This window comes from Sorghum bicolor, chromosome 9, assembly GCF_000003195.3.
Source record: "Sorghum bicolor cultivar BTx623 chromosome 9, Sorghum_bicolor_NCBIv3, whole genome shotgun sequence".
Classification (NCBI taxonomy): Eukaryota; Viridiplantae; Streptophyta; class Magnoliopsida; order Poales; family Poaceae; genus Sorghum; species Sorghum bicolor.
The window spans coordinates 17,436,681-17,453,431 of NC_012878.2; the positions used below are offsets into that span (position 1 = coordinate 17,436,681).

General features: G+C 36.5%; 1 protein-coding gene across 1 annotated transcript; it reads left to right on the forward strand.

Annotated features, from left to right (window-relative positions):
* On the forward strand, nt 499-16,463 carry LOC8058307 (probable metal-nicotianamine transporter YSL3). Its single transcript, XM_002439467.2, has 6 exons — nt 499-933; nt 1,461-1,627; nt 6,828-6,925; nt 7,008-7,142; nt 9,454-9,640; nt 15,124-16,463. Exons 1-6 carry the CDS (start codon nt 603-605, stop codon nt 16,255-16,257), a joined length of 2,052 nt encoding a protein of 683 aa, XP_002439512.2. The 5' UTR covers nt 499-602; the 3' UTR covers nt 16,258-16,463.

Genomic DNA, 16,751 nt, shown 5'->3' on the forward strand with positions numbered 1-16,751 from the left:
ACACAACCGAGGAACCCTAGGGGTAACCTCGTTAACCCTACTCTTCACAGTGCGGCCTCAGTCACATGATCCACATGTTTGTGAGTGAATCACCGTCAGGCAAAAAGGGCAGGGCACGGTAGGAAATGTAATTTTCAAACAGTGACACTCAAGGGATTTGGCTAATTTCCGATTACATTCCAGGAATTTTCTCCACAATTACTGGACTACCAGTGATATATAGGTGTTTGGAGTACTTAATTGCTCACCAGGATGGCTGCAACACAGGCTTAATAAAGCTCTATGTTTATTCTAATTAAAAGAAAAAGGGGACATCTAATTTATATCAGCCTCTCGTGACTCTGCTCTGTGTTTGAACTCTTCCTCTTGTGCTCGTATGTACACTTACCAGGTATCCTCCAACCAGCGCCTGCTAGAAATTCTATTTTTACACTTGGCCTGGCTATAGTACCTCCCGACCTCTCGACCCTCCCAACTCCATGCATCCCCTCCTATCTCCTCGTCAAGAAATTCACTTCTTCCTCTATCAGTAATCAGAAACACTAGCAATATCAGAAGGAGAGCTTGCGCTCAACGGTTCCAGCCAGCAGTCAGGCCTCATCATGGATGCCACAATTGGAGAGTCGGCACCCTCTGTGGAGAGGGCATTCGAGGGTCAGCCGTATCCTGGTTTCTGGGGGCTGGTGACACTGCGATCCATGGCTGTCGCGGTGGTGTATGCATTCATATTTTCTATGGTGTCACTAAGGATCTACATGATCGTCGGGCTCGTAGGAGCATTCAACATGCCTTCAAATATCCTCTGCTTCGCCACCCTCAAGGGGCTCGTGTCCCTGCTGCGCCGCTGCGGTATAGCTGCTGCCCCATTCACCCGGCAGGAGAATGTCTTCTTACAGACCAGTGTCATCACATGTGTTAATGTGGCAGTCGCAAGTAAGTATATGTATAACATTGTAACATTATAGAGGTCTCCATGTTGTTTGGAGATTTGCTATATTTTGGGTACCTGAATTTTAGTTTTCTTTTAGAGCATATATGTTGTTCCGAAAATAAAAAAACCTCTGAGACAAAACCACAAACCAGACAAAATTTGATTTGTGTTGGCATAAAGAGAATTTAACAATTTACAGTTATTTCTATAATTAATCAGCAAAAAAAAATTGATATGTTATGACACAAAGACAAATAACAAATCATAAAAGTGATAATTTATTTGTACTAATTGGTAGTACAAGAGTGTGGCCAGAAATAATCTTAAAGTCTAGGCAGCTAAAATATAAGAGAAGTGTATATATGTTTGTGTATAATACTCCGTATGTAGATCAGTATGTAATAATCAACGGTGTCCAGGAATCGTAGTGTGTATGCTGTAGTTTGTCTACTTGTTTGCATATATTGCATACCAATTATTTTTCCATTCAAATTAAGTGATCAAATTTTAATTCAGCGCTTTTTTCTAGGTGGTTTTGCAACGTACCTTGTTGCAATGACTTCTGACTTAGCAAAATCTCTTAGTGACAATCCAGACAAAGAAGACATTATTGAGGATGTACCGATGGGAAGATATGGGTTATTAATTTTCTTCACTGCCATGTTGGGAATAATGGCAATGATACCCATGATAAAGGTAATTTATCCTCCATTATATGCTATATTTCTACTATGATGTTTTTTGGAGAAAAAATTTTCCGAGCTTTATTTAGTGCCCCCAGCGCAGTCGGCACTGAGAAACGGCGCCCGTACAAATGTGTTCTCAACTGCCTGTATAGTATGTCTGTGTACTAGTGCATAAAGCATACCTAGAACATTTAGGCATGCCCCCGACATAGCTTAAGCTGATCGCATTACAGATTTGTCATTGCAACTCAAACATACAGCTTCAACCATTGAATAAGTCACAACGGTGGAGCTCCCTACAAAACGCGAGTCCATCTATCTCTCCCCCACTGAATCATGCGTCATCCCTGGGGCCTTCTAGTCGATTCTTAGGGTTTGATCCATGTGCTTCTCCAGATGTTGCACAAACGATTCCTTCCAATTTTCCGACATCAGCTTGAAGTAACATTATCATCCGTCTTCTTAGCATCCTGGCAATGCATCACAATAAACTTTTCTCCCCGGTGGTCTCGCCCAGAAAAACACATTTTGTTCCATAGTATCCAGAACACCAGAGTACTGAAGAAATAATAGTATTAAAGTTTGCATGCTTCTTATTCACAATCCAACGAGAAAATAAGCTCAAAATCACAGCCATCATTTAGATGTAACACATAAAAAATATTAGTCTCTATTAGCTACATAGCAATCAAAGAACAAATGAACATCTCTCTTGTTTTCTTTATAGAACAAACAAGACTAATCCATGACCTCTCTACGCTTTGCAAATTATCTATTGATAGCAACCTGTTATTAGCTTACAGCCACAAAAAGATCAGCACTCTTGGAGCTTCCAAAAAGCATGCACATAGACAAGCATAATACCTTGATGATTAATCACAGCATTAGGGACTTGCCCAAAAGTTTATCATTGGAGCTAAAGCTGAAGATAATCTGATCCTGTTGATTCAGGAGACTGTCACACCCAATTTTTAAAGATAAATTAAATTCAATATCTTATGCGCGTCCAGAGATCAATCACAGATAAGCGAACAAATTATAAGAAGTATCATCACAACTACAAAATAATTCACAGAGTCTTTACACAAATATAGCGGAAATATAAAGATAACTCTCTCATGGAAGCTCCATATCACAGATACATAGAATTCCTCACGGAAGTAGTTGTAATAGTCATTAGCCGTGTTATTTGTTACCCATCTATGATTTTATCCAAATAATGAAATAAACAATAATAAGTACATCTTGTAAATAACAAGTGTAACATGGGGTTCATGAGGCTCAAAAGGCAAGACACTAGTTTACTGCATGCAGCTTTTAGTTATCACAATTTGAGCACCTAATTTAGTTATCACGTGGGGTTCATGAGGCTCATAATTTGGTAAAGTGAGTAAAGAATAGCATAAACAACATAATAACAATAATAATAGTCATTAGTGATCATCTATTCCATAAGGGTTCCATGGCCGCTCGTGACCATGAGCACGGTTCTTATATCATTTTTACACTCTACAGAGGTTATATTCTTTCACTGTGAGTCGTGATTCCCATATTCCTGTGGTAGCTACACCCCAAAGCACATCCAAGGTGAGCGGACAGGGTTCACTATGAAGCTTTTTCAAGGTTGTCTAACAAGTTGGGGCCACTAGTTTGCCAATTAGCAAACATATGTACAGCTCCCCTTCCAAATGGCACAATGACACGTGGCCTATACACATAGGACAGAGGCTGCACTATTCCTGATTCGTCAAGCCCCTATTGTGTCATCAAGGTAACCACTAACAAGCTATAAAAGGTCCACTTATATAACTAATGCCGGAGCCATGTAGCCCTCATAGTTATACTGTAAGTCCTGGATGTTCACTTACAAATAGGTCCTTATCGAGAGAACCTAAGCACCATATAAATAGCCCAATGCTCTAGCCCTCTTTACCAAAATTGCTTAAAAGTCATATTTTATTGTTTATTGCATATTCCAATAGTCAAATTACAAGATCATTGTCTAAGTGAAGCGCTAGCAATAGCTAACCAATGTAAAATCTGTAAGTGACAAGGTATAAGATCAAGATTACAAAATCCTTAACAAGATGACACATGCAATATGAATTAACTGTACTAAAGTTATTAGGAAAATATGAATAGTCCCATGCTATACATTCCTTGATCACTCTGCTCTTGTTGATCCTATTTGTAGATGAACTCTTGATCACACGCAAATTGCTCACCGTCTATAGTCGGTCATCACATCAACAATAATCATCTAGAGACAATCATAGAAAGGAAACAAGTCTATAATTAGAACAGCACACCAAAAATATAAAATCAAGATGAAAAGTTTGTAAAATGAAACTACGTCTCACTATGATCACACAAGCATGAAGATCATAAAAATGGAACTATAACGAAGAAGTTATGACTTAAACAAAATTTACTATAGTAAAATAATAGATTAAATCTAAGCTCAAAATTTAAAAGTTGTAAACATGTATAACAATAGTATTATGATGTAGATTACGTAAATACGAATATAACACAATTTAAATGGGTCAAATCGAAGTTAAAATGATGTTTTATGACCAAAACAAATCTGGTGGGAAAACTTTGAATAAAGAAAGAGTATTTTGAATCTAAATAACTAAACTTTAATGTCCAGAAAAAGAAAATGTATTTTTAAAACACAGCAAGGACTACGGGTTCTATACTCAAAAAGAGTAGGGGCTTTTTAGCAAAAAGGGTGGCCGAAGGAGTATTGGCCGCTTGTGGCCATTGGATCGAGATTAGATGGTGCAAATTAGACGGGGAGGGGGCATGGGTGGCCGACGATGAGCACAGGGCAGCACCATGGTCGAAGAATCAGTGACCTCACTAAAGTTCATCGATACGGTGAACCACAACATCGCTAGCCAAAAATAAAAACATGGGGAGGTAGAGGCAGCACGCGCAAACTCATCTAGGACCTATTCGAGGTCGGGGAAAGCTCGATGATGAATGTCGGCTCGGGATGGCAGCAGCAGAGTTCCTGCGAGACTTCACCGAGGTAAAGTGAGTGAACCAGAGCAGGAAAAAGGGGAAGAAGAGGCTCAGTGACTTCATGGGGACGATGCGAAGCTCGATAGAGAGCTTACGGAGGCAAAGAGATGACAGAATCGATGAATCAAGCTCACGGCCTCGGTTGCTAGGGTTTTGATGGGTTGCGAGCCCAGGTGGAGATGGCGCTACGCTAGGGTTGGTATAGGGATGCAATGTCAGACTTGAGGCTTTCTTATATAGGGGTGTATGTGTGGAAGGCACGACATACGCGAGAAATCACATGGTGGCTGGTGTCCTGCTCGGGACAGAGTATAGTCCGAAATTGGCTCAAGGTAGGAGATGGGGACAGGGTCTCACCAGTGAGGTCAGGGTGGCAACGACACAGGGCACGGGGCCCAGATGTCAGCCAAGGATATACGGGGACCATGGCCATCTTGTTGCTGGGCGCCCCATGAGCGATGGAGAGGATGAGCGAGCAGGCCAGCTTGGGATGGAGCTCGAGCTGGGCCTGCGGTGAGAGGAGAGCAAGGCAGTCCACGGGAGGAGCGGGGCTAGGCCGTTCGGGCCATAAGCGAGGGAGGGTGTGAAGAAAAGAATAAATTTTATTTTCTGCTTTTTATTTGTATTTGAACACAAATTCAAATAGATTTTTGAAATCCTTTTGAGTTTTGAATCAAACCACATAGTACAAAATTAATATGCAGCAGCATGGATGCACATACACGTAGCTAGGCCTTATAGTTGATTTTAAATTATTAAAAATTATTACTTCTCTAAATTCAGTGCTCACAAAAATACATAGATAAATCAAATTCTCCTAGTTTGAAAACATGCAAATTTTAGGGTGTTATCAAGACTTATACTCTCAACCACCTGCGAAAGCTCATACCATAAATGCATGTCTTTCTAAGACAGACCTTCTGAAAGAAAGTTTAGAAACCTCCCCATCCCAAACCTCACTAACGAATTTACCTTATGTTCATTGGTCACATACAGGATCCTAGTCACATACCAAGGCCAAAATTGAGAGGCTAAGCTAGATTTATCAAACCAGTGACCCCCCTAGAAATGAATCCTCCTACCATTACCAACCTTCCTTGTAATACCCATCAAAGCAGCCATTGAAGTCCAGAAAACCGATTTTCAAAAAGGTGAACTAAAAGAATTTGGGCAACAAAACATATTAGGAATATTCATCATGTATTTATTGCCCACAATTTTTGTCGAAATAGAACTACAGTTTAAATGGTATCTAAAAATCAAGTCCTCAAAAGTAAAAGGTTTAGACTTCTTCGATCAGGGATCCCAAAGCCCCCCTACCACTTTGTTTGGAGATACTAGCTGCTAATTGGACAAATGATACTTAAGTTTATCATATTCGAACAGAAATGATATCTGAGAGTTAATCATCTTCAGATCTAGGAAACTTAATGATAGACAAGAAGTAAATGGGAATGCTAGCTAAACAAGCCTTAAGGAGGGTCAACCTACCTGCATAAGACAGTAACCTGCCCTTCGAACCAGCAATTCTTCTAATCACCTTATCAACCACAGGTTGCAAATCTTCTCTTTTCAATTATGAGAAGTGTAAGTTGACACCTAAATGTTTTATGGGAAAACTCCAATCTCATGCAGCAAAAGATTTTAGCAAACTCATTTGCCCTATCCTATTCAAAGCCAATTACTAAGCAAATCACTTTTGTCATAATTGTTTTTCATACCAGTCATGCTAATAAAAAATAAGTAACCATTTCAGATTCTTTGTCCTTTAAATGTCATCATTTGAAAACTGTGAAGTGTCATCAGCATACTTGAAACTAATTATATCACCATCGACTACTTGAGGTAACGAACCAGAGATGTGCTTATGTCTAGCTCCTTAGCGTTTAGCGTTTGATGATTAGCCTCCTGAGGTTACTAATTGCCAATTAAATGCAGTCAATAGTATTATCAAATCATGGGCCTATATGGTCCATATTTGTAGAGGCTTATCAATGTAGCCAATATAAGAATCCTAGCAAATATAGAAATATGTGATAATTATCAACCAAATATTATTTTCAGCATTTAAGCATATTTAATAAAAATAATTATTTATATGTAATAATGGAACTTTGGAAATTAGTTTTTTACTTGTGCACATAATGGCACTCCACTTACTGTTTTTCTTCTCACTGTAGGTCATGATCCTTGATTACAGACTGCTATTTCCAACCGGCTCAGTTGTGGCTCACCTTATAAATTGTTTCCACACACCACAAGGGGCATTTGTAGCAAAGTAAAGTTTAGCCTTGCTGACTGAAAATGTAAGTGACACAATTTATATGTTCTTTGGGATATTTGCACTAACATTTGTTCAGGTTGCAGGTTCGTGCTTTACTGAAAGCATTTCTCGGAAGCATTTCTTGGTCTGTTTTCCAATGGTTCTATACTGGAGGTGATAGTTGCGGATTTCAGGTCTTCCCAACATTTGGCCTAGAACTTTATAAGCATAGGTGGGGAATTTATTCAGCTTATGTCCTACACATTTTTTTTGTAGTCGCGTGCACAATATCACAAATATTGGTCATTTCTATTCAGAAACTCCCCCCATCTCTTCCAGAAAAAGATATTTTCCGCACATTCACAAATGGACCTTTGTATAGAAAGATAACCATAGAGCATAATTTGAAACTGTGCTCCTTTGACTTGGAACTTTCCTTCTATGATTATATAAATAAGGAGTACTCTCTTTGTCTTGTAATATAGGGCATTCAAATATTCAAAAACCTACTCAAATATAAGGCATTAGGGAAAACAGTTTTTGTGTTAAATAGTTGCATAAATTTGGTAGGTATTATAATGTTACTTCCGATTAGCCAATCACCATTCAACATGTTGATGACAGAGACTAATTATTAATTAAAATGAGAACACATGCGTCTTTTGTGTTCTCCCTTAGTCTGTCTTAAAGATGTACTAACCATTGTTTCCCACATACACCCTTACATTATCCATTACTAGAACAAAACATAAATTCTTCAAACAAGATACAATATTTTAAACATGACATTACCTTAGTTTTTTTAGAATTTCTTCAAATATTATTTTCTAGAAAGTTATGTAGGTATATAATTTTATAAGTCTACAATAACAAAATAGCTATAATCGAACTCCATCGCATCAAATGTTCTTTTGAATTTCCATATTTTTAAGTATTTAGAATAAAAATCTGGAACCACAAGAAAGAGTAGATACAAATTTTCAACAAAAGTAAATTTGAATTTTTCATAATATCAAAAGTGTTTTTATGTTATAGAAAGGCACTTTTTAGAACAGGGGCACTGGCTAATTGGATTTTTACTCCATGAAATATCAATGGCAGCCTTTTGTTTGTTTCTTACACTATATTGTCTTGGGTTTATTCACGATTGAGGCAAAGGTCCGTGTCCATAATAATAAATTTACCATAAAGCATGGATCCACACATATATGATTTAACACTTGGAAGAAACATGTGTCTACTACTTCTTGACAGGTTAATAATGGGTAGTAGGTCCAACATGAAAAGCACATGTGATGATTATATAATACAAGAGAATGAATCAACTAAATAAACTTACACCGATCTAGATTCACCAACCATTCATCAAGGGTCAATCATATTATTTCACATTTGCTAGTTTACATCAATAAAATCAAATCTAGAGATAAATTTTTGCGACAGTTCCTTTTAACTATCAATGAAGATATACCTTTGATCATAACATTAGAGGCATCCACAATCCCTTGGCTCCAGTTGGATATGAAAACATTTATAATTTAATATATTTTGACCTATCCAATGACTAGGCGCTTAAAGCGAGGAAGAAACATTCCATTTACTAGGGCCCACTCCAGAATAGTAATATCCTTTATAGACATTTCTGGTCATTACTGTATTTCAACTTCTGATTTTTATAATTTGTTTTAGTACTTTATTAATGTTCTTACCGAATGAAGTATGATGAGTTTCTAATCAACTGGGAAATGTCTTTATATAGTAAATATCATATCCGACTTTTGCAATTATTTTTATCCCTGCAAATGACATGCCGTAGAAATGCATTTTTATAATAAAAGCTACACTTTTCTTCTAGTTTCTTTCCACGCTTTGTGTAGTTGGTTCTACCACTAGTACATGGAAGCTTTCCAATGTTCACTTATTTTATCACTTTGAATCTGCTGATCCAAAATACTATAACATTCCAGATCAAATTGTTTAAAAACATAGAAAGATAAAAGCTTTAACATACCATTGTATTACTTCCAGATAGACATATAAATAGTACTCCCTTTGTCCCATTTTAAATAAGTTTCTAAATAAGTTCAGACAGATCAAGGACCTTGGCAAAACACACATGTACCGTCATCACTTTTCTTTGCCTAGAAGATATCTCTTGAATTTGGCAGTTGTCATCAACATACACCCACAATTTGCTTCGGCATTAGGAGACAATAATGTTCCATGTTTGTATAGAATGTTAATTTTTTGGAGACAAATTTTAAACCTTACAAACTTATTTAGTATGGCATGGAGGCAGTAGTTTTCTCTTCACATACACCACACATTTAACATACTCACTTTCCATTCCATTTCCAGTGGAATGGTCAGCTATAACATATACGTATAAACCAAATGTTAGTCTATATATATATATATTATATATAGGGTTGTAACTACATATGAGACCACAAGAAGGTTTCCTTTCATCATAGTTGTAGCATAAACATTCAATAGTTACAAGAATATTCTAGAAAGTACTAACATGTGTTTTACATTTACAGATTCTATTTCGATTTCTCTGCGTCATGGGTTGGTCTTGGTATGATTGTTCCACATGTTGTAAACTTTGGGTTGGTTTTTGGGGGCCTCATCTCTGGAGGAATCATATATCCTTACCTTCAAAGTAAAAGAGGGGAGTGGTATTACACTGAAAATCCATCATCTTTGAATGGAATTAACGGATACAAGGTACCCTTGAATAATGCACATATATGTTAATTTATTTTATAGAATGCTTTGTTCATCAAACACACAAGGCTCAGTTGTCTATCAAACTATACCGGTCCCCATTTTATTTTTAACTATTTTTTAACAATATTGGCATAGTCCACAGTAAAAAAATCCTATTTCTAAGAAACTAATGTTCGATACATAAACTACTTCAACATCATCTAAACTGCCACACAACCATATATTCATTTATTTTTAGATAAGAAGAGGTAAATTCAGGCCTTTGCTATGTGGCCATTCTTTCTTTCATTATGATGGGGTTATGCATCCACAACTCCACAACATTAAGGTTAATATATCATGTTTTAATCAGATTATGGAATAACTGTACCATAGGTCCAATTTCTAATATTCTAATTACAAAATTTCTTTATCTTTTCCTAGATCTAGGTTTTCTTTGTGTTTGATGGTCATAACTGCTCAAATTATTTTCATTAACATACCAGCAATTTGATTTCAATGCAAGCAACTGATAACGTCATTCCTTCTAGTCCAAACATAATGGTTTATTTAAATCACATAAAAAGTTATATAGAAATATGATATTAGAACCACGAAATAAGACATACTTTTCCACTCTTTTGGTCATGCGAGCTATTTTTATCACAAAGAAATAATTGAAAATTGGGTACTGCTTAATACAAGTAACGTTAGTTTGTCTAGCATATTAAAGGATCATATAAATATCATATGCTAAAGGGTGGCAACAAAATTATTACACCCTATGTGCCATAAAAATCCAGGATGACGCTAACATCCCTTCCCTCACACCAAAGTGTCAAATTCGGCAACAAACACCCAACATCAAAGTAAAAGACAGAAGCAACACTAAGAACAAACTAAGATTAAGATAGTTCCATCACTCATTTCAATTAAACCACGAATGATCACTATGACTGATAAACAAACTTTATTACAACAAGTCATAAACAACATTATTAACTGTAGAACTGGGTGAAACAGTGAATGTGCTGCTAATCCCATCCATTCAAGCAAAACGTCCAAATCAGGCATCTAGAAAGATAATGAAGGTGAGAATAAATCTTAGCAAGCAAACTGCCTAAACATGTAAAACTATAAGTTCATTAGACATCGATTTAAACATAGAAGAATACATGTCATAATAAATAAGGTTCATGATAAGAATATTTATCCAATAAAATATCGATAAGAAATAAAGCGACAATAAACAAACTACCCCCATAAATAAATAAAACAATATTCCCCATATAAATAAAAAGAATACTTCTCGAATCCACTTCATGCCAATATATAACTTCAATACAAATGAACCTCAAAGAGTGCAAATGCAATGCAATGCATATACTACTGTTCTACAATTGGCTATAGAATAACTTATTCTTTAGCCACTTTGAGTTACAATGATTACTAAGCTTATTTACAAGACAATAGTAACCACTTACTAAGTGGTTTACTATAATGTTATTGTAAATATGTCCATAGGTTATAGTTACACAAGTATCGTAAATATGTATTCACCTTATTGTAAATTATTAAGTAAATTATCATAAATAGAATATATTTATACATGAGACTATGTACTTAAGATATCATAAAACTATATGCATCTACTACTGTCGAGAATTTTGACAACATAACTACATCAACAAACAAGAACAATACAATCCAAACTAAAAAGGGCTCAGTTGATGTCTACGTCGAAAGACATCTATTAAAGTCAACAACTTGAGTATAATTTTTCTATGATTTTTTAGCACATAGTAGCAAAAACACCAACATAAACTAGAACAGCACAATTTGAAAAAAATAGTGGAGTTTAATCACGATAAGAACCCTAACCCTGTTGATTAATCAATGAATACGCTAAAACCTAGCATGGATTTCACATCAAAATAGTGGGAAAAAGTGAGATATTACCCCCTAACAACAAGTACCACAAGGATCCTCAATGATTTATCTCCTATTTTTGCCCCCTTCTTCTGTGTGGCAATTGCCAGCATTACACCTCTGTCAACATGATCTACTCCACGCATAACATCGCTATCAAAAACAATAATGAGAGGCACACAATTGTGGGGCAAATGGAAAAGAAGAAAATGACCATCCAATTTTAGATGATGAACAGATACGGTGGTGAAGGATGGTCAAGCCCTCCCTCTCATCTCTCCTCTCTTCACATGTGAATACAGGGTGGTGCTGGCTCAAGGGATTGAAGTGGATTTGGTTTTGTATAGTAACCACATGTTATTGTTCATATTTTTCTCCAATCTTGCATCTTCTGATAGCTATATCTTTATAATCTAAACTCTGAACAGTGCATACGAGTAGTAAAATGGACTACGTTCGAGGAGCTCTATGCATCTATGGTCTCTAATCATCTAACTAAGTGATGTATAGTTTTTTTGGCACATGTTAAAAAATCTCGTTGAACCATTTGCCACTTTACATTTTTTTAAAATACAAAATGTATTTTGGAGTAGTACACATACAAGCGCAAAATGCTAGACATCAGAGGCGAGGGTCATGAGTCTTTTAATTTTATACCATATTAATTTTCATTCAATGAGTATTTAGGTAAATAAGGGGCCAAACTAAGGTTCATTGGAAAATAAAAAACAACACTATTTTAACTACAGTAGCCATGACCATGCTAATGGTTATGAACATTTAAATATAAAATTATATAATTTAATGTGCTAAGAGGTTAATGCCAAAATAAACAACATTTCATGTGACATGTTCATTTGTCACATGATGGTACCATTACACCTAACATGGCGTGGATTAGCCAATTTATAAACCTCTTCTAACTAAGGCCTCTAATTTCAACCTAGTCAAAACCTATGTAATAAATAATTTCTCTAGATGTGCAACTAATATTATGCTAGGTGTGTTCTATGCTATCTACCGCAAAAGAATTATGCACCATAGGTTCCAATCCTATCAACTCTATCAAACTAATCTAGGAAAGTAATCATACAACTAGGATACATAATATAAACGCAAAAAGTAAAAGGGTGATAGAGAAGCAAAGTTTCATCGATGACTCCGCTTGCCAAAGTATCGAGAAGTTCTTTCTTTCCCCTAGTCCATGTTGGACATCCTAACATGGATTCCCTAGCAAGAGCCAAGATCCTAGTTGGGTAACATCATCGATATCCCCTAGGACTTCCACACATGGTAGTGGGTCTTCAAGATGGCCTTTCCTGAACTGCTCCCTGCCGTCTTCACTATTGAGCTTCCAACAAACTTGCCGCAGGCCTCGTTCCCTCTAGTAAAATGGTAGCGGCCACACCACAAATGTGGTCGGTGTAGTCTCAAACGACTACAAGCCCTCCGATGAACAACAACAATGACCACCAGCACCTAATAGCAAGACATGTGTAAACCTTACTAAGCATTAGGCCTAAACTAGAGCAAGAGCTAAAGTTGTTGTCTAACTTAGCTAAGCACTCTACAAGGCACCTATGTTAATCACCAAGTATATCACTTAGCACCTTTGTGGCTAGAGGTGCTAGCAAGGAGCCTCGACTCATGCAAGTCTTCCTTGAGCTATTCATACCCTCAAATTGACAATTGGGGTTATAGCCCCAAGTTGAGGATATGGATTAGTAGGCAATGCATATTGGTTGTGTTGTGTAGCATGCTATCATGGAGGTAGTCATTGAACACGTCACATATGATGTGCCTAAATCCTAGCTCCATCAGTCATAGGGAGCGAGTTGTATATTTATGGTGTAGTAAATGGGCTTGGCCTCTACCCTAGTGGTGGGCTTGTTATGAAGGCAACCTCTAAAATGGACCTATTTTAAGAGGTACGCCTTCTACGTATACTACCTATAGAAATTATTTTTTCAAAGGTGGACTTTGGCTGTTGTCCCTAAGGCTTCAAGAGGTGGTATATCAAAAAGCCCACTTGTTGGAAATAAAAGCCAAAGTCTACTAAAATTGACTTTGTGATAGTCGTAATTGATCCCCTTGTTTTGTGCCTAGGTAAGAAAGATTTGTTGTTGGAACTCTATGTTCATCCATCCAAGTAGTTACAGTGGAGTCTGATCACATTTGAAGTTTTAATATGAAGAATCATATGCCATGTCAAATGTGATATGAAGGTCCACATAGTCTACTACTTTGAAGACCTTATATATGTCACAGTCCAAAACTAGACTAATGTGTAGAAAAACAATGAAGCACTAATTTGTGGCTCTGTCAGTTTGTCCATACTATCTTTTAAAACTTATGTCGGCTTTAAATGAACTCAATCAATACATTATTTTCCTTTTATGTTTTTTATAGTATTAGTCTTCATTTTTTGGTGAATTAAATAATATAGACATAGATATTCCTATGGAAATGCACACTCATCTATGCTAACCTCTGCATGAGCACCTTTGGATGAGTAAGCCAAAGAATATCAAAGTTCATGAAACCACCAACAGCATCACTGTTGATCACTTTACCTACCATCAAAAGAATAGCATTGATAAGTCTTCCAATAGATATATGAAAATACGAACATATATGGGCCAAGTTGTGGACTTGAACCTGGGTGGAGAAGTTCATCCCCAAAGAACCTAACCATCCTTTCATGGATTGGAATACCCTAGAAATCTATTTATCTCTAGCTAGGACCTACCATGGACATGGAATCCATATCACAATTTCAAGTTCAATGATGATGAGCTAACATTGCTCACTCATGAGGAGCCCGACTAGAAATTAACATATTTATCACAAGTGGCAGTCCCAACTTTAAGACATGGAATTGTTGTTTCATGCATGTTTCCATGCTAAACCTAGATAGATCATGCATTCTTGGTAACCCTAGAATAAATAAAACATCTATGCCAAATAATTGAATATTCATTGAAAATGATTCCGAGAAAATAGAATCATGGAACATTGGGAGTCCCATTAATTTCTTATTTCAGTTACCAAAGCCCCATTTAAGTCTTGTGGTTGTTGGGTTCAGTAGCTTGGAGGATATATATGTGCTTTAGTTACTCTAGGGCTTTCACATAAAATGGAAGAGGGCACACTCTTTTACTGTGTCAAAATAAGAGATTACTCCAAATCACTTCACTTACACACATTTATATGTAGTTCTCAAAGGATTGCATATTTCATAAATTTCCTCAATCAACACCATTTTTCCAACAAGAAATTGATGCAATCAAAAGAAAAAAATTAGTGGGACTACGATAATTAGGTAAACAAAAATTGAAAAATGAGTACATTGTTTCGTATATGTGTGGTTACATATATATCAAACCTAGACTTCTGGTGTATGCTAGGTAAGAGCAAGGCGTGGATGTTATCAATTGTTTTACACATTAGGGAATTTATTGTAAAATCTAGGTAATGCACACATTATAAATTGTACCAAATTTTATTAATTATGTCATGATTCATTTGGTAATAATTTCATGGCAAAGCCAGACTAACTCTTTTTATCGCAGGTTTTCATGGGCTTAACTATGGTTGTCACCGAGGGAATTTACAACTTCATTACACTCATGACAGTATTGTTAACTGACTTTTACAAAAAAAGGCAAGAAAATGATTCAGGGATGTCTAAGTATATCTTGAAACACCCTAGTCTTAGCTATGATGATCGTAAAAGGCTTGAGATTTTTCTTGGTAATCATATCCCTGTTATTGGAGGAGTAGTTGGATACATTGCATTTGGGATAATATGTTCAGTTATTGCCCCTTGGATCTTCCATCAAATTAAGTTCTATCACGTAGCCACATTATTCATCACCATTTTTCCAGTGTTCTTCTTCAGCAATACATATGTCACAGGACTCACAGATTGGACAGTTTCACCAACTTATTGCAAGGTCGTGCTTTTCATTATAGCAGCATGGATCGCCAAACCTGGTGCAATTATTGCTAGCCTTGCAGCTTGTGGTCTAGCATTGATATCTCTTAATGTTTCTTGTCAAGCAATGCAAGACCTCAAAACAGGTTATATGACACTAACTTCTCCAAGAGTTGTTGTTGCAGGGCATATGTATGGTGTACTAATTGCTTCTATTATCAACCCACTCATCTATCTTTTCTTTAAAGCACATGCGAAAAAATCTGCCCCCCTTGGAACAAAGAATTCAGTATACCCATGCCCCTCCGCAGCAGTGTATCGTGGCATTGCCTTGCTTAGTACCGGAGGAGTAAATGAGCTACCTAAACATTGTTTCACGTTTTGTTTCATCACCATCTTTGTAACAATAGCTATCGAATCAATTAGATTGGTGTCGCAGCGAAAAGGTTGGAAAGTGCAACATTACATCCCGTGTATGACAGCAATAGCACTACCATTCCTTGTTGGACCTACCTTCACCATTGATTTTGCTCTAGGTTCAATATTGTTAATAATCTGGACCAAGGTAAATCGACAAAGTGCAGAATTATTGTCATCAGCGGTTGCAGCAGGCTTAGTATGTGGAGATGGAATATGGTATTTACCATCATCAGTATTAGGCTTCTTCAATGTGGAGCCTCCAATCTGCATGAGATTCCTAGCAAGTGGAAAACCTGCAGAGATGGCAGATGCCTTCCTAAATACTTTGGGGACACAAGGAATGCCATGAAGAACATAAGCATATATGTATTTATATGGATTAGTGGAAGTTATTGTAAAGGTTCATGAATTATTTTTTTACTATGTAGTTTAATTTTCCAAGTAAAATGATAGTTTTTGCATATTTAAAAGTGGCACATAGTGGATATATGAATACATGATATTGTCATTTGAGTGCAAATGAAGAAGTTTGCACACAATAGCTATATGTATAACTGTTTTACAACACTAACTACATGATAATTTTATCTAAAAATTGATTAGGGACAATATTCTTATTGGTATTTGCTGATAGCATCGACTACTAAATTTGCCTAGTACGTACTATTATGAAAGTATAAATCTTTACTGATGGACACTTTAGTCATTAAAGAATTATTTATCCAGTATTGGATGAGAGAGACAAGGGTATGGCATATCTCTTTCACCCTCCATTTTGTCTTCTTCCTCATCTTTCTATCTATCTTCTATTCTGTGCTCCATGATGGCTGAGCTAAGAGGCTC

Excerpts from the sequence above, each read along its gene's own strand:
- LOC8058307 (XM_002439467.2), top strand. The coding sequence starts at position 603 with ATGGATGCCACAATTGGAGAGTCGGCACCCTCTGTGGAGAGGGCATTC. Across the intron at positions 6,926-7,007 it reads CAAGGGGCATTTGTAGCAAA|GTTGCAGGTTCGTGCTTTAC; the intron begins GTAAAGTTTAGC and ends ACATTTGTTCAG. Across the intron at positions 7,143-9,453 it reads CTAGAACTTTATAAGCATAG|ATTCTATTTCGATTTCTCTG; the intron begins GTGGGGAATTTA and ends TTACATTTACAG.